Source organism: Uranotaenia lowii, chromosome 2 (genome assembly GCF_029784155.1).
Source record: "Uranotaenia lowii strain MFRU-FL chromosome 2, ASM2978415v1, whole genome shotgun sequence".
Taxonomy (NCBI): domain Eukaryota; kingdom Metazoa; phylum Arthropoda; class Insecta; order Diptera; family Culicidae; genus Uranotaenia; species Uranotaenia lowii.
In genome coordinates this window covers 5,516,020-5,542,697 of record NC_073692.1, presented here as the reverse complement: position 1 = coordinate 5,542,697, position 26,678 = coordinate 5,516,020, and the positions used below count along the sequence as shown (strand labels likewise).

Here is a 26,678-nt window from a genome sequence, read left to right as displayed (position 1 = left end):
CAGAAATCATCAAGAAAGATGAAAGATTTTCAATAAAAATATTTCATTTTGAAATCCAGGTGGATTAATTGAAAACTGGGCTCAAATGTAAGAAGAAAAGCCAATTTGTTTCCTAGTCTCAAATATTTCACAAGCTCAACATAAAAATAACTAAATTTTCAAGAACTTCAACACTTTACAATCAATAGCTAAGTTGGTAGAATACTATTTTTGGTCTTGGTATAATCATATGTTACGTAGTGGGTATTTTACCTCTTTAAACTTTGATAGTCGCGAATATTACTACTAGCACTTTTGCGCCATCTGCGAATGCAGATGTGCTAGCAGCCAAAACACTTTGCCCGGACTCTTACCCCAGGGCACAGTGGTTTAAATCTCGAAAAACGTGATCATGGGCTTTTTGATGCCTTAGATATCAAAATAGCTTAATGACATGTTGTACAATGTTTCATTATTTTTAATTGCGCATATTTTGTCATTATTTTTTTTTCTGATCGATCCACCTAAAAGTGAGATACTTTTTTAATTTTTTGTGTTTGTCATCCAATCAAAATTATGTCTTCAAAAAACTTGTAGACAATACAATTTCAAAAAACTTTGTAAAAGATTTCAAAGCTCTATCTTTCAAAACAACAGATTTATAGACATTTTTCTAAAAACTAACCTCAAAAAACGAAATTTTCGTTTAACTTTCTTCAAAGTTACTTTCAAGTCTTACTTTATATGAGAGAGTTGTGACAATTGTAAAAGTACACAACTTCATTGAAGGTGTCAAGTTTCTATCTTGACGTTGAATGGTACTTTTTGTGTAATTACGTTTGAAAATTTCATATTTTCAATGCTCAATATCTCTAAAAGCTGCAAACTTATGAAAACAAAATTATATGCATTTGAAAGGCACATTCTTAAGCTTCAATGAACATGTAATTTCATTTGTACGTATCAGGTTTTACTACTCAAATCATTTATCTGAAAGATGGTAGTTTTGGAGTTTTTGTTAAGCCAGCCCGACAATCTCTTGCTGTTTAGCAAAAGGAAAGATGAAATATTCTTTTTTTTTCTATTCCTACCGTTGACAAGTGAAGACGACAGTTCTTAATTTGTTAAAATTTAAGAGTTGGCCCTGTCTAGAAGCGTTAGTTCCATTATGGTTAGTTAATCATTTATCTGAAAGTAAGTAATTTTGAAGTTATGGGTATTTTGCGTATTTTATCAACACACATCTTTATAAATGTTGTCACTTTAACACGAAAGTTGCATAGATGGATGATTTTGTAACCTTTATTTTCATGGCTTTCTGAAAAGTTTTTTTCTTTATTTATAAGTTTTATTTTTGGTTAAATAGTTGCGTAAGAGAGTAAATTGAATGAAATATTAAAATTAATTTTCATAATTCTTCTCCTGATTGTTCTAAATCAAGCATGTAGTTTGCATCGGTATCCATGATCAAGGCCATTTTTAATAAACCAAAAAGTTCACACTTGATCCTTGAATAGTAATTTGATGGAGGATTTTTTGATGAAATTATTTCTTATTTTCAATCTTAAAGAAGAATGAACACTTAACTTCAACTTGACGCATCAAACGACGGAAATAACGCATCTAGACAGGGCCAACTCTTCAATCTTAACAAATTAAGAACTACCGTCATCACTTGTCAACGGTAGGAATAGAAAAAAAAAAGAATATTTAATCCTTCCTTTTGCTAAACAGCAAGAGATTGTCGGGCTGGCTTAACAAAAACTCCAAAACTACCATCTTTCAGGTAAATGATTTGAGTAGTAAAACCTGATACATACAAATGAAATTACATGTTCATTGAAGCTTAAGAATGTGCCTTTCAAATGCATATAATTTTGTTTTCATAAGTTTGCAGCTTTTAGAGATATTGAGCATTGAAAATATGAAATTTTCAAACGTAATTACACAAAAAGTACCATTCAACGTCAAGATAGAAACTTGACACCTTCAATGAAGTTGTGTACTTTTACAATTGTCACAACTCTCTCATATAAAGTAAGACTTGAAAGTCGCTTTGAAAAAATTTAAACGAAAATTTCGTTTTTTGAGGTTAGTTTTTAGAAAAATGTCTATAAATCTGTTGTTTTGAAAGATAGAGCTTTGAAATCTTTTACAAAGTTTTTTAAAATTGTATTGTCTACAAGTTTTTTGAAGACATCATTTTGATTGGATGACAAACACAAAAAATAAAAAAATATCTCTCTTTTAGGTGGATCGATCAGAAAAAAAATAATGACAAAATATGCGCAATTAAAAATAATGAAACATTGTAGAACATGTCATTAAGCTATTTTGATATCTAAGGCATCAAAAAGCCCATGATCACGTTTTTCGAGATTTAAACCACTGTGCAGGGGGGGGGGGGGACAATTTGTGTTCGCGCTCTACAGAGGGAAGAAGCAAACTGGCAATATCGTTGGAATATAGGTCGGCTCTTTTAAAATCAATGCAAGCGCATTTCAATCCCAAAGATCTCAAAGGATTCAATAAAGTACAACGACTTACCAACGAATTGCCAACTACGTCTTCCGGGTGTCCAAATATAGGCCGTCGGATTGCCTCTTCAGTCAGACAGGGGTTAGTTTTGAATCACCACACTTCCGTCGACTTCCGATACTATTACGAAGGCTATCGATTTTCAACTCGCAATGTACTACGGCGACAATTCCAAACCACGGCGATTTTCTACTTCCGTTACAACTCTAAATAACTACGACTCTTTAGCAACATCCGACTCATAAAAAGGTTCCAGGGATAGAGAGCTGGCTCATGTCTTGCCAGCTTTCAGGAAAACTTTTCCCACCGTCCTTCTTCTGAGGTTTTTCCTCAAACCCAATACCCAGACATTGCAAAAAAGACGAGCGAGTAGTTTAAGCATTTTTTTGGTGGTCGTAGTCGACCATCCCACTATGGGGTTTGAGGCGGCAAAAAGTCAAAAACTGAACTTTATCGGATTGTTTTTTAATTTTTACTAGTTAATAACTTTATATTTAACTAAGATATTCCCAGTTTCTCAACTCATTATCTTGAATACTGAACGCACCACAGACATCAGACTTTGAAAAATTGAAAAATTATATGATTAAGAAAAAAGTTTAAATCACATATATTTCTATGGAAAACATTTTTTTCTTAAATTTAAAGTACATCATATGAAAGCTTATATTAAAAGCTATCATTTGAACAATTCAACATTTTTACACACTAAATTGATCTATGATAAAAATGAGTAAATAATTATTTTTTTCAAAAGTAAAAAAATTTAAAGGCTCGCCAAAAAAAATCCCCGCATTTTCCCATACTCTTTTCACTATTAAGATCTAGTTTAAAGTCCTAAAAATACAATGAAAGAGATTTCAGGCACCTTCAAGCACCGTTTTTTGAGTTATAGTCAAATAAAGCTAAAAATATCATGCAAATGGGTAATTTTTACCCATTATTGAGTATAAATTCAACAAAGCTGATGTTGGTTTGTCAAAAAAAATGTTTCTCATGATTGATCAATCATTTCACACATTTTTCTCTTGAATTTCATGAAATGTCTTGATGTTATTTATCATTTGATGATCAATTAGTCCAAAACCTGGTTTTCAAAAGAAATAAAAAGTAGGGTCAAAAATAACACCAAGCATAATACTTTAAAAGTTATTAATGCTAAATTTTTGTTAGAATTTATTTTGAGATAGTTATAATAGTAATTTTCATACAACATTTTCAAAAATAACAAAATAGTCTAAAACACCTAATCATACTTTTTGCCGCCTCATTGTATGGAATTGCCCCATAGTGCATCCCTTAGTTAGCCATTGCGCTTCAAGGACGCCCTCTCGTACTTAGGTCATGAAGCGTCGCTTACACTGAGTAAATCTAGATCTTCAAAGAGTTTCACTAAAACTACTAACGATATTGCCAATAAGCTTCGGGAGCATTTGTTGCCACGCAACACATAGTTGAGAAGATCTATAAGATTTTTGTTCTTTGAAAACCCCATTAAAAAAGGTAAAAAAAATCTTGAAAAAATTAATTGTTCTAGACCCCCCGAGCGATTATTTCAAATTTGAGCTCAAATGAAAGGGGAAAGTGAACAAGTGATTATTGATGATCGCGAAGTCATAAGTCTGAGATAAAAAATCTTATTTGATTCTGAATTACAATCATTAGAAAAGAGTATGAATATTTCTCACTTATGTTGTATTTGAACATTATTAGAGAGGAGTAGGCGGTGGTTATAAGTGTCAGACGCGTGTTTTCGGATTGAGAAAATTTCCAATACTAAAATTTGAATACATTTAAAGTTTTTTTTACGAAATTTAGTGCGAGAAATAAAATAAAGTGGACGGCAGGAAGTGTTTATGTTTGAGTTTCGCAGCCGTTCCAGCGTCCAGAGTTGTGAAATTTTCGGCTTTGTTTGACGTTTTCCGTGGTGGAAAAGAGCCGGAACCACCTATAAGGTGTTCTTTTCTTCTCTTCCCGGAATACCTTCATTGGCAAAATAAGAAGTAGCGCATCAGTAGTATTTAAAGCGCATCAAAAATCGTGATCGATGAAAAGGCTAAGGCTTGTTGGTATTTTTTTTTCGCTTCGTCGCGTTGAAAATAAAAATTTTGAAGTTTAAGTAGTTTGTTATTGTGAAATTTTGATTTTTTTTCTTGGGATTAGATGATAATGTAGAGTGATCAATAATTGCATGTTTCATCCATCTCCAGTAGTTGACATCATTGAATGATTCGCTGCAAAAGGAAACACACTTTCTACTTCAACAATTGTTGATTTCTTTCCATAATGTTTCTTATAAATTTATTCTGAACTGATGTTCCAATGCGGAAGTTTCTTTATAATAATTCTCAAAATTGGAAAATTTTCAAATACCGTTAATTTACAGGTAGCGCAGGGGGGGAGTTTTTTTTTATTGCAATATACTTTTTCATCTAACGAATAGAATTTCGGAAAACTTTCGCATTTGATTCATAATTATGCATTGAAATTATTATTATATTTTTAAAACAAGTGGCAGAAATCGAAGAAGAATGTGTATAAGAATTTGCATGAAATCGTTGTACAAATAAAAGGATTCTTTTCATTATGTTGCGGTTTGGAAACTCACAGTTTGTTCATATGCTCGTTTTATAAATTTGAGATATTCACCACATTTTTATTTGCTAAAGGTATCCCGAGATGGCCGAACAGAAAATCAAATTGACCACATCTGCATCAGCCGAAAATGGAGAAGAGCCTTCTTGATGTCCGCAACAAGCGAAGCGCAGACATTGCATCTGACCATCACCTCGTCCTTGGCGAGATACGACTGAGAGTTGCACGTGTCCAACGGCGCGAGGAGAAAGTCGGGTGTCGATACGACGTCCGCCGGTTGGAGAATCCAGAGGTGAAAAGGGCATACGTTGAACAGCTAGAATCCCGAGCCTCGGAGCTGCCGACAGACGGAACAGTCGAAGAACAGTGGTGTGGAATCAAGAATGCCTTTATCACGACGAGCCATGATACTCTCGGTAAAGTTTGTGGAAGAAGGAGTGAATGGATGTCGGATGAAACTTGGAGGATGGTCGATGATCGGAGAAAGGCGAAAGTCGGAATTGAGCAGGCATGTACCGGGTCAGCCAAAGCAGCCGCCCGCTTACGATATGCGGAGCTGGAAAAGGCAGTTAAACGAGCTTGTAGACGAGACAAGAGAGCCTGGACAAACTCCCTAGCCGAAGAGGGAGAAAGAGCCGCCGCCAATGGAGATATCCGATTACTTTATGACATTTCTCGCCGCCTCAGTGGTGCTAGGACTAATGCAATAATGCCGCTAAAAGACCGAGCGGGTCAGTTATTGACCGATCGAACAGATCAGCTCAAACGACGGACTGAGCACTTCGAACAACTCTTCCGAGTCACGAATAGCGATGGCCAACAGAATCTGCAGCTCGAAGCGCCAACAGTAAGTCGCATAAATGGCGTCAACTCGGAAGCGCCTTCGCTGGCTGAAATAGAAGCGGCAATCAAAAACATGAAATCCAACAAAGCACCTGGGATCGATTGCAACCCTGCTGAAAGCCGACCCTGCCCTATCAGCACAAATGTTGCACCGTCTTTTCGCTGACATCTGGGATACTGCAACATTCCCGGCCGACTGGATGCAGGGTATCCTCGTAAAGGTCCCGAAGAAAGGAGACCTGACAGAGTGCGGTAACTGGCGAGGCATAACGTTGATCTGTACAACCCTCAAAGTACTCTGCAAAGTGATTCTGAACAGGATCCAGGAGAAAATAGACGCTACACTCCGACGGCAACAAGCTGGATTCCGATCTCGACGATCATGTGTGGACCACATCACAACGCTACGAATCATACTGGAACAAATCAACGAATTCCAGGACTCTCTTCTGCTGGTGTTCGTTGATTTCGAAAAACCATTCTACCGACTTAACCATGAAAACATCTGGGCGGCTCTAAGGCGACGAGGGGTCCCAGAGAAACTAGTCCATCTCATCGAAGCACAGTATGAGGCATTTTCGTGCAAGGTCTTGCACGACGGTGTCTTGTCCGAACCAATCCCGGTAACTGCTGGAGTGAGACAAGGATGTATTCTATCACAGCTACTTTTTCTAATCGTAATGGATGAGATTCTGATTGGATCGATTGACTGTGCACCGAACCGAGGATTGCCGTGGAATCCTTCAACAATGGAGCAACTGAACGACCTTAACCTGGCTGACGATATTGTTTTGCTCGCCCAATCACAACCAGATATGCAGAGCAAACTCGACGACCTCACCGAAAGTTCCAAGGCAGCAGGTCTCAAAGTAAATGTCGGAAAGACCAAGTCGATGGAGATCAACACAGGAAATCCCTCCAGTTTCATGGTAGCTGGGCAACAAGTTGAGAAAGTGGAGTGCTTCCAGTATCTTGGTAGCCAGATTACGCCTGATGGTGGTACCAGAAAAGACATCGAAACACGGATCAGAAAGGCCCGATTTGCGTTTGCGAGTCTCCGAAACATCTGGCGGTCACGCCAGATCTCTCTACGAACAAAAATCCGAATCTTCAACTCAAACGTCAAATCCGTATTGCTGTACGGGTGCGAAACTTGGTGCACATATGCGGTAACGACGCGAAAACTGCAAGTATTTGTAAACCGCTGCCTGCGGAATATCATCCGCGCTTGGTGGCCTGGCAACTGGATCTCGAATGAGGAACTACATCGCCGGTGTCATCAAAAGGCGCTAGAAATCGAGATTCGGGAACGTAAGTGGAGATGGATTGGGCACACGTTGCGAAGAGATGAAAACGAGATTTGCAGAGAGGCGCTAGATTGGAATCCAGAAGGTCATCGAAGAAGAGGCAGACCCAGAAATTCGTGGCGGCGAAGCCTAGCCGCTGAAATCCGAACTGTCGACGAGAATCTTGACTGGGACCAGGTGAAGACGCTGGCTCCGGATCGTCAACAGTGGAGGTCTTTTACCACGGCCCTATGCACCGGAGGATCGGCGCGGGATCATTAAGTAAGTAAGTAAGAAACGTTGTCCACGTTTTTCCTCCCTTGGTTCCAGTTGTCTCTGCGTCCATCAGAATTCGTGATCGGAGGCTTTACCTTCAAATGACGGCCGTGTTTTCCGTGAAAAGTAATCTTAAGGGTTTCAAGTTATTTCAAACCGAACCAAGATCTCATTTTTTCGATAAGTTGTTTGAACTGCAATAAACAAATACATGGATGAGTATGTAGTTTTTTCTGAACGATTTCTCAGATTGGAAATGAGATTTTTGGAGAATTAAAGCAACCGAAAGTTTCCCTTTAATTTAATCACGCTAATACCGTGGTGGAAAAAAAGGAAATCTCTCGAATGCTTTGATTCATTAGAGCAAGTTCACTGGTGTGGGGAAAAATGGTAGAAATTTTGACATTTTTAAAATTTCAACATGCATAAAGATTTTCAAGATCATTGGGCGTTGTATTTTTCTACAGCACTGTTCTATTCCAGCCGTAAGTGATAGAAATATTGCTATTTTTTGCATACTGCGAACCTACAACACGTGTTGTTGAAAAACTTGAAGGCCACAGATCTTGAAAATGTTTTTGCATGGCAAAATTTTCAAAACGTGCTAAAAGTGACAAAATTTCTACCACTTTTTCCCATCACCAGTGAACTTGCTCTTAGAATTCTTCAACCAAGAAGTTTCACAACACATATTAGAAGATTTTCTGAATGGATTGGTAGAATGATGGAGGAATTGAAGTCAAATTTTTAGATGGTCCTCATATTTACAACTCTAAGGATTCTAAGCTATGTTTTAATCTTTATTTTCAATTTTATTTTTGTTTTTTAGTTATAATCATATGAAGCGTTTGGAAGGGAACTCCACGCTTCATTCTTTCTTTGTTCCTGTGTCTTCGGTTTGTCATCACATGGATGGCCTGGTCGTGGTAGTATCTGCAATGCATGTTCCTAGTATCAGATACTTTGTTGAAAAGAAAAATGAGGAACGCAAGTTTTTTCAGGATACATACAAGTATTGGCCATGTTGATGTTAGGAGAAGAAGAAGAATAAATCTTGTACTTGAAAATTAATAAAATTCGCCAACGAAATTTTTTTTATTTCTTTCTAATCGCAACGCTATTATTTATATTAGCAACTTGGTTTTAAACTACGTTGTGAATAATTTGTAGATTCGAAAGTTCTCCAAGCCCAGTAAAAATAAACCATATGTTACAGTTCTCAAGTTAGTTTTCCTCAAATGAAGCAAGTGTGAGAATTTAAACTGACAAACTTTGCATCGTATCGATTAACCGTCAACAGCAATTAACATTGGGATAGGCGAAAACTGCCTTTGATAGATAAATGGTGTGAACAACATCGCTCATGAAAAATGCAAAGCAGGCGAATTGCTCACAGATATAAAATGGAAATTTTGAGACTTGTTCAAACAATTGCATAGTTTCTTTGGTGGAGGAGCATTTTTCAAGTGACCCTTTAAAATCATCTAAATTCTTAAGAATGTCTAATGCACTCCATTGTCCTATTATCTCGGTCAACGTGGGGGTTTGGCGCTTCTGGTCGTTTGTCTTCAAGCATGATCACATGCGCTACATCAGCATCATCCCGGTGAGTGTGATGAACGTTTTTATGTTTGCCGACATGTATCGGGCCTGGGGGAAAATCGACGAGCTGATTATCAATGCCTACTTTGCCGTGCTGTTCTTTAATGCTGTGGTAATCTGAGAATTGCATCGGACTGTGGGGCCTTCTTTGTTACAATAGATTTCGTTTTTTCGCAGCTGAGAACGCTAATATTGGTTCATAATCGCCAAACTTACGAAGGGTTTCTAGAAAGAATTGCTACAACCTACCATGAAATATCGGTAAGTCGTTCAATTGTTTTTTTTACATTTTCAAAATAAACAAACATAAATTGTAGTTGATTCGGGATCCTGTCATTGAAAAGCTTCTAACCATTTACACTAAGCGAGGTCGAATGCTGTCCATTTCTAATCTAGCCCTGGGGGCAATTATTAGCACCTGCTATGTGGTTTATCCGATGTTTGCCAGCCAACGTGAGCTACCGTATGGCATGTTCATCCCTGGTATAAACAACTTTGTGTCACCCCTGTACGAAATGCTATACGTCATCCAAGTAGTCCTGACTTTTCCCGGCTGCTGCATGTATATTCCGTTCACAAGTTTTTTCGCCTCGGCTACTTTGTTCGGTATGGTTCAAATTCAGACGCTGCAACGCCAACTGAGAACGTTTGGAGAGGACATCAAAGAGGGTGACACTAAAGCCATCACCGAGCGAATCACAAAGTTTATCGAAGATCATAAGCGCATCATAACTTATGTTTACGAACTCAACTCCCTGGTGACTTATATCTGTTTGATTGAATTTCTTTCCTTTGGTTTGATGCTGTGCGCCTTGCTTTTCCTGTTAAACATCGTAAGCTAGATAGATACATATTTCACCTAGCTGGGGAATATTTGATTGATTCAGTTTCTTTTCAGATCGAAAATCAAGCACAGATAGTAATAGTGGCCGCATACATATTCATGATAATTTCGCAAATATTTGCCTTCTATTGGCATGCAAATGAAGTTCGGGTTGAAAGTATGGCCCTGGCCGATGCCGCCTTCAGCAGTCCCTGGATGGAGCTGGACGAATCGAATAAGAAGAAATTTCTGCTACTGATTGGCCGGGCTCAGCGGCCCTTGGAAGTAAATCGCTGCTGGCGCCGAGATTGCCGCACTTGACTCGCATTAACCTAATTCCTTCTTTCAGATCACAGTGGGAAATGTTTATCCAATGACTTTGGAAATGTTCCAATCGCTGCTGAATGCGTCCTATTCGTATTTCACCCTGCTGAGGCGAGTTTATAATTAAAAACATGGAAGCCCTAAGATAAGCCGAGCAAATTGAATCCACAAAAACTCGAGTCTTCTCGTGGAGGAGAAAAAGGACAACGAAACTTTGCTGTACTATCACTTGAAGAAAGCTTGAAAAACAATAAGCACATTCTATGCTGCATTGCACTTTAATTATGCTCCGTAGTTTTATCTGTTTTAGCAACAGTGGACAAGTTTATTTAATGCACCGAACTATAGCACTTGTTATTTATAGGCTTCCACATGTTAAAAATATTCCAAGATTGTTCCTTGGAAATTAAATTTAAACCCTCTTAACTTCTTAAAAAAAAAAAAAAAAAGGTGAGTCGTGAAAGAATTTTCGTTCTTCTAAGCAAAAGACCACCCGCCTGAGAACTCCTATTTTAATCCCAGCTTCACTCCTCCAGCAGGACCAAGATATACACATAATTCTGATGAAAATACGAACCAAACGTGCTGATCCGTTGCTCTTTCGAAGAACCAATTTATTCCCACTCCAGGACGGAGACAAGTTGTAGGATATTTTCCGCACTTTCCATGGAAATCAACTGAATATGTTTGTAGGTTTTTATGTTTGCCGTCATGCGAAAATAAAGTAGCATCTTGAAATGCATTCCACGACGAACGATGATTATGCTTACAGTTATGCTTTGGTTATTGATAATATTAAGATATAAATCGTCTATAAATCTCTAAATTGAAAAAAAAAAAAAGTTGAATTTCGTTTAAATTTCTGGATCAAAAAGGGATTATTAAGCAAATAAGTAATGCTGGATCAGAAAATGTTCGAGATATCCCAATTTCAGAATTCCAATTTCAAATAAATTTCATGAAAAGATTCATCATCATGTGTGTTATTTAATTTTAATTTAGGAGGAGAAATGAAAGATAGTTTAAATGTGCGAGTGGAATTTTAGTTAGAAGCCTTATCAATACATACCAAACTTTTTGTGCAGCACAGGTCAACCACTATGGAGGGGCAGATACAGATAGAGTTGAATCTAACACGATCGAGATTCGATTTCGCGAGCACAGTTTGGAGGCCCATGTACCAAACACACATAAACCGAATGGAAGCTGTTCAGAAGCGTTTCGTCAAATTTGCAGTGAGGAATCTTGCCTGGGGAGAGAGTTTACCGGAATATGAACATTTATGTTGCTTACTAGATTTGGACCTGTTGGAAAGTCGGCACCGCATAAATGATTTAACCTTTTTTCTTAAGGTAGATAGAGGCATGGTGGACTCAACGTTTTTATGTTCCCGCTTGACAGCGAACACAAGCACTCTGACTTTGAGACGACGCAGGCGTTATGCACTTGACCATCGCAGGACGAATTACAGCCGCAACGAACCAGCTTTCCGTTTTATGAGGTAGGTGAATAATATTAACAGTGTAATAGACCTTAATTTAAGCATCCCGACAATTAAGAAGCTCTATGTGCTATATTTAAGAAATCAATTCTATGTAAGATAATTTTTAAGTAGTTTGGATGACGGGCTTGGCCCATATATCCTTAAATAAAAAAAATAAATAAATAAAATAAATTACACCATACCAATTATACTTAACCAATATTTACCACATTCGTTTTCTCCATACAGTGAAAAGGCGACAGCATCAGTATCTTCTTGCGGAAAAAATGGAATCACTTATTCTAGAAATTCGTGTAACTTGTGACAGCGAGTATTCCGGACACGATTTCGTCAGGGATGCCAGTTGTGAAGAATTTTTTTATTGCTATTATTGCACTATGATTTTTTTTGTAAGTTCTCATACCTTTAGGCTTTAAGCAGCCAAACTCTTTTTAACCAATAAAAATTTTAGAAACAAAATAAATGATAAAAAAATGATTTCAGAACATTTGTCTACGATTAATTTCTTATGAGGTATTGTTGATCACTATATGCCCCGATGATACGACAATGTTTCATTTTCGAATCAAATGATTTTGAATTAATTCATCTTGGATATATTTATTTATTTTGTTGTGTTTTATATTCAATACCTATCACCTCCACTTTTTCTATACTAGATGAAAGATGAGTCATTCTAGTTGATCTTAAGTTAGTAAAACTTAATCCAAAAAGCCAACAATTATCCACAGAATAATAAAATTTATGAAATGTGTTGGTTAAAGGTACAAAAAAAATGAAGTGAATTTTCTTATTGGTATTAAATAAAATTCTCGAAAAAATCCCTGATGCGTTTTAATGTAACAAACAATATTTGGCTTTCCAATCATCCCATGAATGGGTTTTTTTTACGATTTGAGATAAAAATATGATGTAGTTTTTATCTTGTGCAAATTTTTTTTTATTGTTAGGCTCTGGAAATTATAAATCAAATCGGCTAATATCAAAATATGAGGTTTTTAAGACCACTTTTCAAAGCTCTTTCATGTATAAAAGAAGATTATGCACAGCTTGTATCCATCATGGAGGGATAAAGGCTAAAATTTCTTTTCAATTTTCAGAATGATAGAACCAGGTTTGAAAATTCAATACTTACAAATAGTTCCCGAAGAACAATACAAAAGGCTATTATATTCTATCATAGCAAGTTCTCTAGTGTTGGAAGAAAGTGGTAGAAATTTTGACAAGTCAAGCACATTTTGAAAATTTAACATTGTTAATTTTTTTCAAGATCTGCGGCCGTCAATTTTCTTCACAACACTATGTCCATTTGTGCATGCTGTGATGCAAAAATAGTTGGATTTATACATATACATATACACCTGAAATAGAAACAGTGTTGAAAAAACACTTGACGGCATCAGATCTTGAAAAATGTTTTGCATTGTAAAAATGTACTTAAAATGTAAAAATTTCTATCACTTTCTTCCAACACGAGTGAACTTGCTCTCAGTGATTTTTTAATAGAAAGGCAAATTTGAATAATTTTTTTAGGGAGGTAAGGAAGTTTTCAGATAGTTCAAGCTCAACAAATTGTATGTTAAATTTCATGTATTTATTATAGAAACATGAATTGAATGTGGATTTGAGAAACTTCAGGCATGATTTAAATAACGATTCATTACGTGATTTTTTTTATTGATTTACGTACGTAGGTACTCTAAATTTAAAAAAAAACTCTTACATCTCCAACGATCAAAAATCAACATAAATGTTCTCACTATTATTGTATCATAAAAATAAATCACAGCGATTCTAACCTACGCAAATTCAACATCAACATTATTTCATCGATTACTTCGTGTCCTCGGCCTTCCAATTGTTTTTATTCACTAGGGCACTGAGTAAGCCAAAGAAATCCTCTATTGGGCGGCACTGGGGCGAGTTTGTTGGGTTACGATCTTTCGGCACGATCGGTATCTTTTTCTCCTCAAGGTACGCCAGCCAGCCAGAACGAATGACGTCCCATGGTATTTTTTGGTCATCCACCGACACTGTAATTTAACCATCTCAATCTACTCCTCCGTGTACTCCGGCGACCTCGTCTTCTTCCTGCAAACGATTACTTCCATCTTGAGGGTACGATGGATCAATACGTGGGAGCAGCCATATTTCCGACCGGCGTCACGCAGGCTGGTTGCGTCCTTGTTGTCAAACAGCTTCTTTAACGATGTCTTCCTCTGCTTCGTCATTATCGACCAATTCCACCTTCCGCTCTACGTTCAGGGAACCCAGGAAACGATATACCGTACTGACAGGTACAATTTCTTCCTTAAAATGTGCCACCGTGAACTTTTTTCCTTGCTGGAAATACATTTCGTAGAACCGTACAATGCGTTCGCGGAGCACGTGCTGTTTCGACGCCATCTTTGCTTTGACTAAATTCAAACTAGCAAAACCAAACACGCCTACTGTTTCTAGGGAGCCCAAAGCGCAATTTTCTTGGATAAAGAAAATTTTACGCTCTTTATTTGAGTTACTGAAAGGTATTGAAAACATTCTCATTTTTTATTTAACACCCGTTAATCTAACTTGGAAATTATATCTGAACTCTCAGATAATATTTTTATCACTGTACGTAAACTAAAGAAAATAGTGATGAAAATTTATTAGGACGGCTTCCCTGATCAATACTTTTTTAGTTTGTCTATAAGAGGTTCCAGGTGGTATTGTCAAAAAACAGGTTTTGATTCATTTTTAGGACATCGTTAGATTACATAAACAAGTAACAGTGTAATAGCGCTATTCGAGTCTCCCGTTTTCTCGTTAAGTGGTGTATATTGGTTCAAGTATTTCTGACCATACATCAGTTAACCAAGCGTGATAACCACCACAAGCGGAAGCTTGCAGTGAGAACGAAAAAAAAATGGTATGGGATGGCAATGACCATCGTTGCTACCAATGGAAATATTTCACACCACGTTCCCTTCAGTGAGAACGAAAGTCCACTACCTTAGGTCATCCCATCGGCGAGTAACTAAGTGATACGGGACCAGCAAGGTAACCATGCCGATGACCATACCAGCGGACGAAATTCAGTCTCCGTCAACCATCCGTCGAGACGCACTACAGGGGATACTCGTAGTTTAATAAATGTGTTAGAATCAAAAAAAAAATTTCAAGCTAGTTACAATAAAGTTGTTAGTGTTCAATAAGTGCAATAAATTGATTTATAATTGTCCAAATCATGCGTTATTCCTTGGACAAAAGAACTTTGTGCATGCAATCGCATGTTGAACTCGACCACCGAGGTCATTGAACCGGTTCCTTTCGGAAGGGACATCAAAGCTCGCTGGACATCACGTGCGACTCAACGGTAGGATCGAGTTTTTTGTCCTGACCCCAAACACTCCCAAACAATTTTTTTTTGCTAGGATGCAGATGTGACCTCGATCCTAAAACATAAATTTATTTCTTTCATCATTTTCTCTATTTTTCCTACCTATCTATTGACTTCTAGGACGTGGCCGGCGCCTTTATTAACGTTTCAAAGAGAGAGTTTCAGGTTTGTCCATTGAAAATAAGCTACTAATCCCAAATACCATTTATTTGACCTCTGTGACCTCCGTGACAATCACGGAGTAGCAACTATTAGCGATGTGAAATTTGCTCTACTGAGCCACGCCAGAGATCGTGGGGTTTAAAATGCTATATTTTATTGTTCTTTGAACTGTTCCATTAAGCCTTCCTTACAATAGAAAACTGAAAAAAATGCTTCGAAAAATCAACCAGCGTTTAAAGTTGAAAGGCATTTTGGATTCGACGATTTAAGGTGGATGTTAGTAATCAATCAAGCTAAGCTAAATTCAAGAATTTTGCGTAAATAAGCAAATAATAAATAAAAAACAATTTGGCTTTGTTCCTAAATCCAATACCCTTTCTGCAGTTGCAAACCTCATGAATAATATAACAACGAATCTTGATGATAAAAAAAAAACGTTTGTTCATAGATCTCAGTAAAGTATTCGACTGTTTTATAAAAAAAAACAATTGAATGACATGGGCTTTGAATCGATCTAACTATCGTTGATGGAATCATACCTATCTAACAGAACTCTATTAGTTAACCTAGGGTCTAACTCTAATTCACCGAGAATAATCTAGTAGGCGTTCCTCTAAGTTCCGTGTTCGGGCCGCTTTTGTTCAATATTTATATAAACGATATCTTTCAATTACCTCTAAATGGAAAACTTCAAATGTATGCAGACGACGCAAGGTTGCTCTATGTCACTGAAAATTTGAATGATTTTATTGCTCAAATAAAACATGATATCGAAGTTATTCCCGAATATTTTTCCCCTAAATTATTTATTTATGAATCTACAGAAAACTAAATTGATGAATTTTTCACTAAGAGGAACACTAATGTTATCAATAAATGACATTCAGATTGAACAAGTGTCACAAATAAAATACCTCGGTCTTTGTATCGATGAAAATTTAAAATAAGACGGTCATATAAATTAGATTAGAAAAAAACCACCTTACGTATTTGCATTACGAAGAGTAAAATATAAATGAATCATCAGCATGGAAAATATATTATGGCTACACCCAATCCCATCTGATTTATATGAACTCCTTTCGGGATGTGCAGCTGAAACACGCCTGAAATGATGAAAAATTCTTCAATATAAAGTTTAAAACATTCATCTAGTAGGCTTATGCTGAGTTGTCACCACGTGTGCTTTTTTTGCTCCGTTAAAGTTTTGCTAAAATATTAAGTAAAATAAGTTTTAGGATGTCCGAAAAATTCAAGATATCAAGGATAAGTATTTTCTTTTATTTTAATTTAATATCAATATATGATTCGCTTTGAATTCTGTGAGTTAGTCGTTCAAATGGATTGGATTATGTAACATTTAATGCAATGGGCGATGTGTTGATGTGTGATTTTGATAACCCACAGCAGTAGTGGATTTGCTCAGTGGAATGGGGCATTTTACCGGACGGCATGAGAGACCTGAAGCTCGTCATAGCGGTTAGAATCGAACAGTGACATCAGAAAAGCTGTTAAAATGTAAACACTTTTATATCGATAGGTAAATCTTAAAATTTTTTTAGGCTTTTGAAATTGTGCATGCTTCTGAATCAGAAAAAGATATACATTTAATAACATCAAATCCAATCGCGTTATCAAACTCTATTTTATTATTAAAGAAATACAATCGCAACTTACAACCTGGCATTCAAAACAGTTCCAATAAATTCTGATTTCGGCAATAAGAAACTTCAAAATTTTTATCAAGAAATATTAAAATTGTTGATTGAAGGAGATGGGAAAGCATTGGTCAATTGATTGAAGAAGATGGTTAGAATTTTCTTTTGCTTGGTTGGTTTCAAAAAATTTCATCATTCTAACATAAATATTTAAGATATAAATTAAAATAATATTCAAATCACCTTTCATGCGTTAATAATATTAGGTTTGAAAAAAAAGGCCGCAATTTTTTTTTTTTTTTTTTTTTTTTGTTAGCTTTAATTAACTGTTAACAGTGCTGCAGTAATTGTCAAAGATAACAATAATTTATGATATAAACCATTCACAAATTAGAAATGTTCTGCAACATATCAGTTACAAAACGAAAGCAATTTGAGACAACCATAAGATCATTCTGGAAACTTGAACTCGTAATGATGAGCTTGAGCCACTAATGTTGACAAATTTTTTGTTTAATAAATACAAAATACTCCATAGTTTCTATTAGGGAAAAAAATGATGTTTACAACGACTTACCAGGCAATGAATGGCATCTCAATGGAATGGATCACACACACACACACACACACACACACACACACACACACACACACACACACACACACACACACACACACACACACACACACACACACACACACACACACACACACACACACACACACACACACACACACACACACACACACACACACACACACACACACACACACACACACACACACACACACACACACACACACACACACACACACACACACACACACACACACACACACACACACACACACACACACACACACACACACACACACACACACACACACACACACACACACACACACACACACACACACACACACACACACACACACACACACACACACACACACACACACACAACTTTTCAACGATTGCCTAGCAAAAAGTTGAAACGAGGATTTTTCATTTTAGTAGAGGGTAGATCAACGGCGTTATTTTTAGTCGTTATAGATTCATAATGCTTCGAAAATGATTTCTTTTGTTTAAAAATCTATCCTTCGTGCAATGCACTTATTAAATTTTGAGCTTTTTGTCATTCAAGAATTCTTTTTACTCAAATATAAAGGATGTTATTTAGTTTGTGGAATCGATTATGAAACTCTCGTACTTATGTTAGTTATGTAGCGGCTATGCATATATTTGTAGTATGTGCAAAGTTTTGACTGATTTTTTGTTTATTAACTTACATATTGATCTCAAACTGTATTTACTTCATCTACACATCATCGCCAAAACTTTTTATATTTGTTGAAGAAACTTTTTAAAGTTAGAGCATAATATCTTCATATTATACTGCGTTATAATGATAAACTAACTTGACGAAAAAAAGTTAATGTTGAGAATAACAAAAATAAATGAAAATTTTAGGTAGCAAAAATCATCAGTACGTAATTAATGAAAGCTAGCGCATTTCGAATAAAAAGTTGTGTAGTCGATTATTTATAAATCTAATGAAGTCATTCACGAATTCTTGTATCCCCTTTTGTTCTGTGGTGATAAGAAACCAATTTTCATGAGCCGCAAAACTTTCTTAATAATACTACAGGAGACAATCAATAAATATACAATATACAAATACATTTTTTTTTTAAATATTTTTCTCTAATATAGATTATTTGTTTAAGATGCAAGTTTTTAATGCAGCTGTAGGAAAATTCAATTTTCAAGTTAATGTTTTCAAGAAATATTTCCCACGATATGTTCGAATTAAGTTGACTTTCAAATATTACTGGTGTGAATCGTCTTGGAAAGTTTAATTTTTATAATGTTTAACTTAGTTTTTAATGTATTTTTATCAAAAATCTTCATGTATCACCATTGTGATTGAAAACAAATTTCATCAAAACTCCTCATTTATAACGAACACAGTTCGAGCTATTGGACTACATAGAATCAGACTTTTACTATTCGGATGAAAATATCAAGGAAAAACCAAATGTCTCAAAAAATTTAATATTCATTTCTCTAATTTAAAACAAGATTTGAAAGTAGGATGGTTTTGAAATGTCAGTTAGGACTGATTATCATATTAGTCAGAAGCAAACAATTTTTGAATATGCTTGGAAAAACATCTTGAATATTTGTCAATAAACTGTATAGCAAACAAATTTTGTATTTTTGAGAGAAGTTTGGAAAAGGATAAGCAAGGATATATAGACTCAATAGCTGATGAATATTTTTGGTCATTTTAAGAAAGAACACAATTCAATGCAAAATAATGATCAATCTTCCGAAGTTTTATCATTGAATATCGACTTCAACAAAAGATCAGAAAAGCTTGCTAGGTAAAAAAACACGAAAAGATAAATAAGGCAAATCTACATAAGTATGTTTCTATCAAAGAAATTTTCGTTCGTTATTTCACTGTGCAATTATTATGCATTGGTCAGTAGGGATCGCAGATGGACCGTAGCTCATCTGATTTCGATGCAAAGGTATTTTCATGTTGTTCTATAAGGAGATACAAATAAGCAGTATTTGTGCAATATAATGCTATTAGAAAGATCATTAGGAAAACAGGTCGAGAAAAACAGATCCATGCACTTGTCAAAAGTGTTTCCAGATCGTATCCTTTTACCCCCACTCCCAAACAAAATTAATTGCTAGGATGCAGAGGTGACCTCGGTCCTAAGGCGCAAATTTATGTCTTTCATCCCTTTCTCTATTTTTCCTTACTATCTATTGACTACTAGGACGTGGCCGGCGCCGTTATTGATGTTTAAAAAGAGAGAGCATCAGTTTTGTACATTGAGAATGATCCTATTCCCAAGCATCATTCTTTTGACCCTTGTGCACAATTGATGGCCTCGGTCAATCACGGAGTAGCAACCATTGGCGATGTGGAACTCGTTCTACTTAGCCACGCCTGCGATCATGGAATTCGAAATTATTCAATTAAGATAAAGAATAACATTTGAAATATAATATCCTATTAAACAAAAAATGAGCACAATTTGTGATTCTCTGTTTCCTATGAAAAATTACAACAAATTTCGAGTTCAATGATTTAAGGTGGATGTGAGTAGTCAATCAAGCTAAGCTAAGCTAAGCTAATATTAAGTAAAATAAGTTTTAGTAAGTGAATAATTGCCAAAATTATCGAGAACGAGCCTTTCGTGCCTAGCAGTTCGAACCATCCGGTTTTTGTGCACCGCCAGGACGGCTAGGAAGGAACTGGACATCCGAAATATACGGGATTGTTTCCCGCGACCGGGTGACCGAGCAATTTTCTCGAGGCGACTACTGAATAAGGACAACCGAAGCTGGACCACAATTACCAGGACAGGCCAAAAAAATCAGCGCATTTTTCCCCTGGAAGGGTTTTTTGCCAAGTTCTACCGCGCCAGGTTCTACCGGCCCAGTTACTTCTGCTCTACGAGCCAGTTAAGACTTCGCAAGCCAGTGAGGAGCTACTCATTCGAGACCCAGCCAATAGAAAAAGTAAGTCAAAATCAGTTTTCCGGTTGATTTCATTTGAGTTAAGAAATACTATTGTACTTTTCTTTTTCTCTCTTAACTTACCATCATTTTCTTCATTTTTAAATTATTATTTATGCACTCTCACTTTCATAGTAATTTATGCACAAAGGGGTTGAGCCAGATCCTTTCAAATTGTTTGAATCTCCTGGAACCGTTGAATTTCCAAATTTACCAGTAGAAAATATGAGTTCTGAAGAGGATCCAGGCCCTTGTGGTTCTTCTTGCGTAGTTTAGTGCCTCTCCGCATAAAAGTTTATCCGGAAAACACATCTTCTACCGGCCCGTGGGTTGTTTTTTTTTAGGCCAAAGCCGAACGGCAAATCATTGAATGTCGTTCAGATAACAAAGACTCTCGCCAAATGGACCTCCGTAACCGAAATCACAAAAGTGAGGCCCAACAAACTACGTGTCGTTGTTGGTAGTCTGAAAGCAGCAAATGAGATTGTTGCTAGCCAGCATTTCACCTAAGAGTATAGGGTGTACGTTCCGTCTCGAGACGTAGAAATAGAGGGCGTTATAACCGAAATGAGTATGACGGCGGAGTATGTCAAGAAACATGGGAAAAGGAAGGGGTTTATAGGGGTTATTCTCCAATATCAGTTTTCCATTAGGGTCCGGTGGTGGCCTCCTGTAGCTGTGGTTTCGGTAGCTACGGTTTGGTATCGGTTTCCGATCTTCTGGCCAGCCTTCTTCAGAAATGTGTCGAACCCGTTGGATGAGAGGTGGTACTAATAAATAAACAAAACAGACATTAAATGAAGAACACACAAGGGGAGAGTTTACGTGGATAAGCGGACTAAACGACCAAGTCAGACAGCTTGAGATATTTGTAAATTGGGAACAAATATCCAAAATCTAAGTTTGCCAAAATGTCTCGAATTGGAACACCAGGTAGTCTACCTCGGGCCCTAAGGGTATCCAGTAGCCAAGCCCTCGTTTGACCATACCTTTCACACGTCCATACAACATGATCGATGTCGTGGTAGCCATCCCCACAAACGCAAACATTGGTTGCAGCGAGATTAATACGAAACAAGTGCGTGTCAAGCCAGCAGTGATTTGACATGAGCCGAGAAATCACGCGAATGAAGTCGCGACTCAAGTTAAAATGCTTAAACCATGCCTTCGTCGGAACCTTAGGGATAATCGTATGGAGCCAACGTCCCTTTGTGCCACTATCCCAGCTAGACTGCCAAGCGTTAATCGCTAAAGTGCGAGGTATTGAAAAGTATTCATTGTAAGTTATTATCCTCTCAAAGATTTCGCCTTGTAACGCGCCCACCTTAGCCAATCTCCGTCCGCCTTCTCATTGCCTTGTATAAGACAATGAGACGGGATCCAAGCTAAGGTAATTCTATACGAATTTTCGATCAGAGCGCCCAATATCCCAGAAATTTCCAGCAAGAAATGGGAAGAGCGCTTCATCAGTTTCATCGATCGAATCGCCTCAACGGAGCTGAGACTATCCGAGTAGATGAAATAGTGGTCTGCGGGCAGTGTGCGAATGTGTTCCAAGGTGCAGTAAATAGCGGCTAGCTCAGCAGTGTAAACGGAGCATGGCTCTCAAAGCTTGAACTGTAAGTGTTAAACCTACCACCCCACCGGCGTTACAGGGACTCCCTTTATTAGGCCTCAGGGCGACTCGCTTACCAAAGGAAATCGCAGGGAGTTCGAACTCTAAGATCAGGAAAAACCCCAAATATGCACTTCTCGAATTTTTATTTCTAACGGCCACAACAATTCTCAACACTTCAACAGGGTCAATTGGTTACAGTACCTTTTAGGGCCACGCCCTGGTTGTCGCTACTGAAGATGGCGGAGCTGCGACGATGGTGACGCTACGGCTGACCAACTCCTCTATCGGAATAATTCGACCGGAAACCGGGACTTTCCTTCCAGGAATCTCGGCTATGATGACCAATGAAGGGTTTGGGGAACTGGTTGGTCGCTCCGAGTGTTGTTGTTGGATTCGACCACAACCTTCAACCAATGATCACCCGGATGGTAACGGCTATCCGGGGCGATCGGGGTCCAATCCAGGTTGATTCAGGGACCAGAGCTCAGGGACAAAGGTTTGTTTCTGTCCCGCCAAATGGGTTCTTTTGGCCAAAACTTAGGGGTCCTGTTGAGGAATCAGGCATTAGTCTTCCGTATTTCTGCGAGAACAAAATGGCAGTTTGGCGTCTCCTGGCTTACCTGGTGTCTGGCTTTACACAATTTAGCTTAATAGTGTGCTGTGTTTGTATTCGCACTTTGTACTTCACAGTTTCGTAGTACTAATGGAAGTGAGCCAGCACCAGGAAGCCGCCTTTGACCGGCCTTGAACCGCGAGTACAGGTCGTCGCTCTCCCATTATGGCGGACACGATCGTTTCACCTTCGTACAATTCGTCGGGCGTCGCTACCGATCGGGTGGTTACCAAGCAGCGCGTGTTACCATGGATGGCCCTCTGGTTGTGACGTGTTGAAGTTCCTGGCTGCATACTGGTGGCTTGTGGCGCTGTCGTCGGCTTTGAAGGCTACATTATTTGGGGAAAACCATCACCCATCATTTTCCCTCACTGCGATATTTGAAAACTAAATTTACTCGCGACCAATCACTACAACCTCGATGGAAGTGTTATCTGACGCTTACAGAACGAAGCTTCGAAGCCCTCATTATACACTGCGAAGCCAGTCGCGTTGTCGATTCTAGAACCATCAGTAAAGAACATTTTTGTAGGGTCAATTTCACGTACTTTTGATGCAAAGATTGAAGGAATGACGTTGGGTCGGACGTGATCTGGTATTCCACGGATGTCAGCGGTCATGGACAGATCGAATCTTATCAAGGAACTGTTAATCGGGTAAAAGTGACTCGTGTCCGAATTTAACAAAGAAGGGTTTATTTCTAACTGACTAAAAGTTTGATAATTGTTTACATATTTTACTTGCGAATTAATATTCATAAGCCTTTCCAAATTTTCTATCACCAAAGGATTCATAGTAACACTTCGAATTAGAAAACGTAGCGATAAATCGAAGAACCGATTTTTCAACGGCATTACTCCCGCCAGTACTTCGAGACACATCGTATGTGTCGACTGCATACAACCCATGGCAATACGCAAACAACGATACTGTATTCGTTCTAGTTTAATCAAATTTAACTGTTTTGAACACGGGAGAAAAAACACGGGTACCTAAACCTCCTGCCCAGCAAACATTTAAGAGGGTATATCGCAGGAACAACAGAATTAATCAAACGAATATACCAGATGAAAAGATTGTATTAAACTTACCAAAATAGCATATAGCTATAAAAGTGGAGGCGATATATCTACAATGACAAGATTCTAACGATTCGATTTCCCCACAAAAAGCAAAATATACGATTTGAAGTAAAGCTTAGTTCTTTTAGAAATGGGACACTTTCATTTGCTAATAGCTCGTTAACTAGTTATTGGATATTAAAAATTTTGACAGCATTTTGTTGCCTGTAAAAAGTACTATTCGACCTATTTTTTTCAAAATTTAAAATTTACGCGTTTTTGAGATATGTACGATGTAAGAGAAAAAGAAAAAAATAATTTTGCACAGTTTCCTTTAAAGTTCGTCATTATCAAATTGATAGCTGACAAAACCGTTGATTATTCAAAGAATTACTGAGTTTTTGTGGTGGATAAGTAAAGTAGTAAAATTAATAGAATAAAACGAAAAAAAAATTTCCCCGACCGAGATTTGAACTCCAGCCTCCGAGTTGTCTGTCCGGAATCTTACCACGATGCCAAAACATCAGTTAAAATGATCCGCGCTATAGCTCTTTATGTAAGATTTTCTGTTCACGAACCGGTCAAAGGAAGAAAGATGGAAGGATCGCCCATTTATCGTAAATCAGTTCACTCAAATCGTAAATGTCGAATTAGCGTATTCTCAACTATTTGGAGACATATTTACGAATTGACTAAACTGCTATCCGATTCAACTTTTTTTGGGCAAAGCTTGTCGTAAATCAATGATAGAAAATCACTCAATACCAATTTGTTTACGATGGTTATTGAAAATGTCTTAATATTCGATTTGGATTATCATTTCTATTACGATTTCATGTTAGCTGGGTGCAAGACAAAGTGCAATTGACCTCTCGCTCTGTTCAAATTCACTTTCATTGGATTGCCAGTGGAAGGTAATTCTTGATCCCAATGGTAGTGATCATTTGCCTATAGAAATTACAATCACCAATGGGGTCAATTCTTTAAATCCTACAACTTTGACATACGATCTCACAAAACATATTGACTGGAAAAAATATTCAGACGCAATCGTAACAGCCATTAATTCTATAGATGATCTACCTCCATTAGAGTAATATAATTTTCTGTCAGGCTTGATTTACGATTGTGCTATTCGCTCCCAAACGAAACCCATTCCAACGTCATCCATTCATCGAAGGCCTCCTAACCCTTGGTGGGACAGCCAATGTTCTGAACTGTATGCGGATAAATCCAAAGCGTTCAAAGCATTTCGGAAGCATGGAACCATCGGAAATTTTCAGGTGTATGATTCCCTGGAAAACCAATTTAAAAAATTGATCGAAGGAAAAAAACAGGCTTACTGGCGTAATTTTGTGGGTGGGTTGTCACGCGAAACGTCCATGAATACTTTGTGGAAAGTGGCACGAAGTATGCGCAATAGATCTCGGTCGAACGAAAGCGAAGAGCATTCTCACAAATGGATCTTTAACTTTGCACGTAAAATGCAAAAACTTATTCGTGATGTGCCACCACATAGGAGTGATTTGGATAGGTGTGGTGTAATATCACAACCTTTCATGTGATATCTCATCAAGTAGTCAATGTTTTGTTCAATTGACGTCTAAAATTTTATTAATTTCCAAAAGTTTGAAACGGATTACAGAGCTCAGCAGTATTTGTCTGGCTTGTAAGTACTACCAAAATCAACTAAATGTTTAAGCAAAACTGTTGCTTTAAGTTTCATTTAATAATTTCGTATTTTTAGGAAATTTGGCCCATTTGCATGAGCGGTAGAAGATTTTATGAGTTGAAGAAACATCCGGATGATAAGGGAAGTATTTCATTTTATTCATATTTCCTAAGAATTTTTCATTTATAGCTTTGAAAAATAATGTGTTCCGACTTGAAAAAAACGAAGTGGCTTAAACCAATCGATTTGAGAACGAAACTTGGGAAGATAAGTGTCCAGTGATCGTCCCAACATGAATTCTGATTTCGTCGAAAATTCATGATGATTCAGCGTATTGCCCTATATTCGGACAGCTCGAGCATTAAAGTTCTGCTTCAAGATGAGGGGAATACTGTACAGGAAATGTTTATATGAAATTTTTATATAGTTAGACTTGGAGCTTTGTATAAGATAATTAATTTGAAAAAAAATCTTAACACATCAATTTGTAATAAATTTATAATTGCTTCAATGTATTTGGCTCAGTTTGTTTTTGATTGAATTTCGACATTCCTTTTCGACTTGATAAAAATCCCTAATCTGAATTCTGAATCAATTAATGTATCACAAAGTCTCAGGATAATCTTAAATGATTGCGACTAGTACATTATTTTCATGCTCTGATTTGTCTACTACGTTACATTTATGGAGTAGCTGATGCATCAAAAGAATGTAATATTAGTTATCATTTGCGACTCAAGTTATGTGCACGTTTTTGATGTAATATCGCAACACTTTTTTTGCTGTGTAGTTGAATTCTCACTTGCTCTCCTTTCTTGCAACAATTCAGCTCCGGGAGTTGATAAAATAGAATTTAACTTGTTGAAAAACCTTCCGGACGCCGCAAAAATTCGCTTGTTAAATTTATTTAATCAATTCTTGGAGCATAACATTGTTCCCGAAGATTGGAGACAAGTGAGAGTCATAGCTATCCAAAAGCCCGGAAGTTGATGGAGAAAATGATCCTGTTTCGTTTGGATAAGTGGGTAGAAATAAATGGCCTCCTTTCAGATACTCAGTTTGGATTTCGCAGGGGCAAAGGAACAAACGATTGTCTTGGTTTGCTGTCTTCAGAGATACAAATGGCATATGCAAAACGGGAGCAAATGGCTTCAGTGTTTCTAGACATAAAGGGGGCTTTTGATGCAGTTTCAATCGAGGTGTT

The 26,678-nt window shown here is 37.2% G+C and overlaps 1 protein-coding gene across 1 annotated transcript; it reads left to right on the top strand.

The window, feature by feature from the left end:
* Positions 1-9,015: 9,015 nt before the first annotated feature.
* LOC129747035 (odorant receptor Or2-like) lies at positions 9,016-11,137 on the top strand. The gene is made up of 5 exons (XM_055741049.1): positions 9,016-9,231; positions 9,297-9,380; positions 9,437-9,952; positions 10,018-10,227; positions 10,292-11,137. Exons 1-5 carry the CDS (start codon positions 9,016-9,018, stop codon positions 10,391-10,393), a joined length of 1,128 nt encoding a protein of 375 aa, XP_055597024.1. The 3' UTR covers positions 10,394-11,137.
* Positions 11,138-26,678: the final 15,541 nt, after the last annotated feature.

What these genes read in the sequence shown, in the direction of transcription:
- LOC129747035 (XM_055741049.1), top strand. Translation starts at nt 9,016, where the DNA reads ATGTCTAATGCACTCCATTGTCCTATTATCTCGGTCAACGTGGGGGTT. An exon ending in CAACCTACCATGAAATATCG is followed by an intron (nt 9,381 to 9,436) that starts GTAAGTCGTTCA and finishes CATAAATTGTAG; the next exon opens with TTGATTCGGGATCCTGTCAT. An exon ending in TGCTTTTCCTGTTAAACATC is followed by an intron (nt 9,953 to 10,017) that starts GTAAGCTAGATA and finishes GTTTCTTTTCAG; the next exon opens with ATCGAAAATCAAGCACAGAT.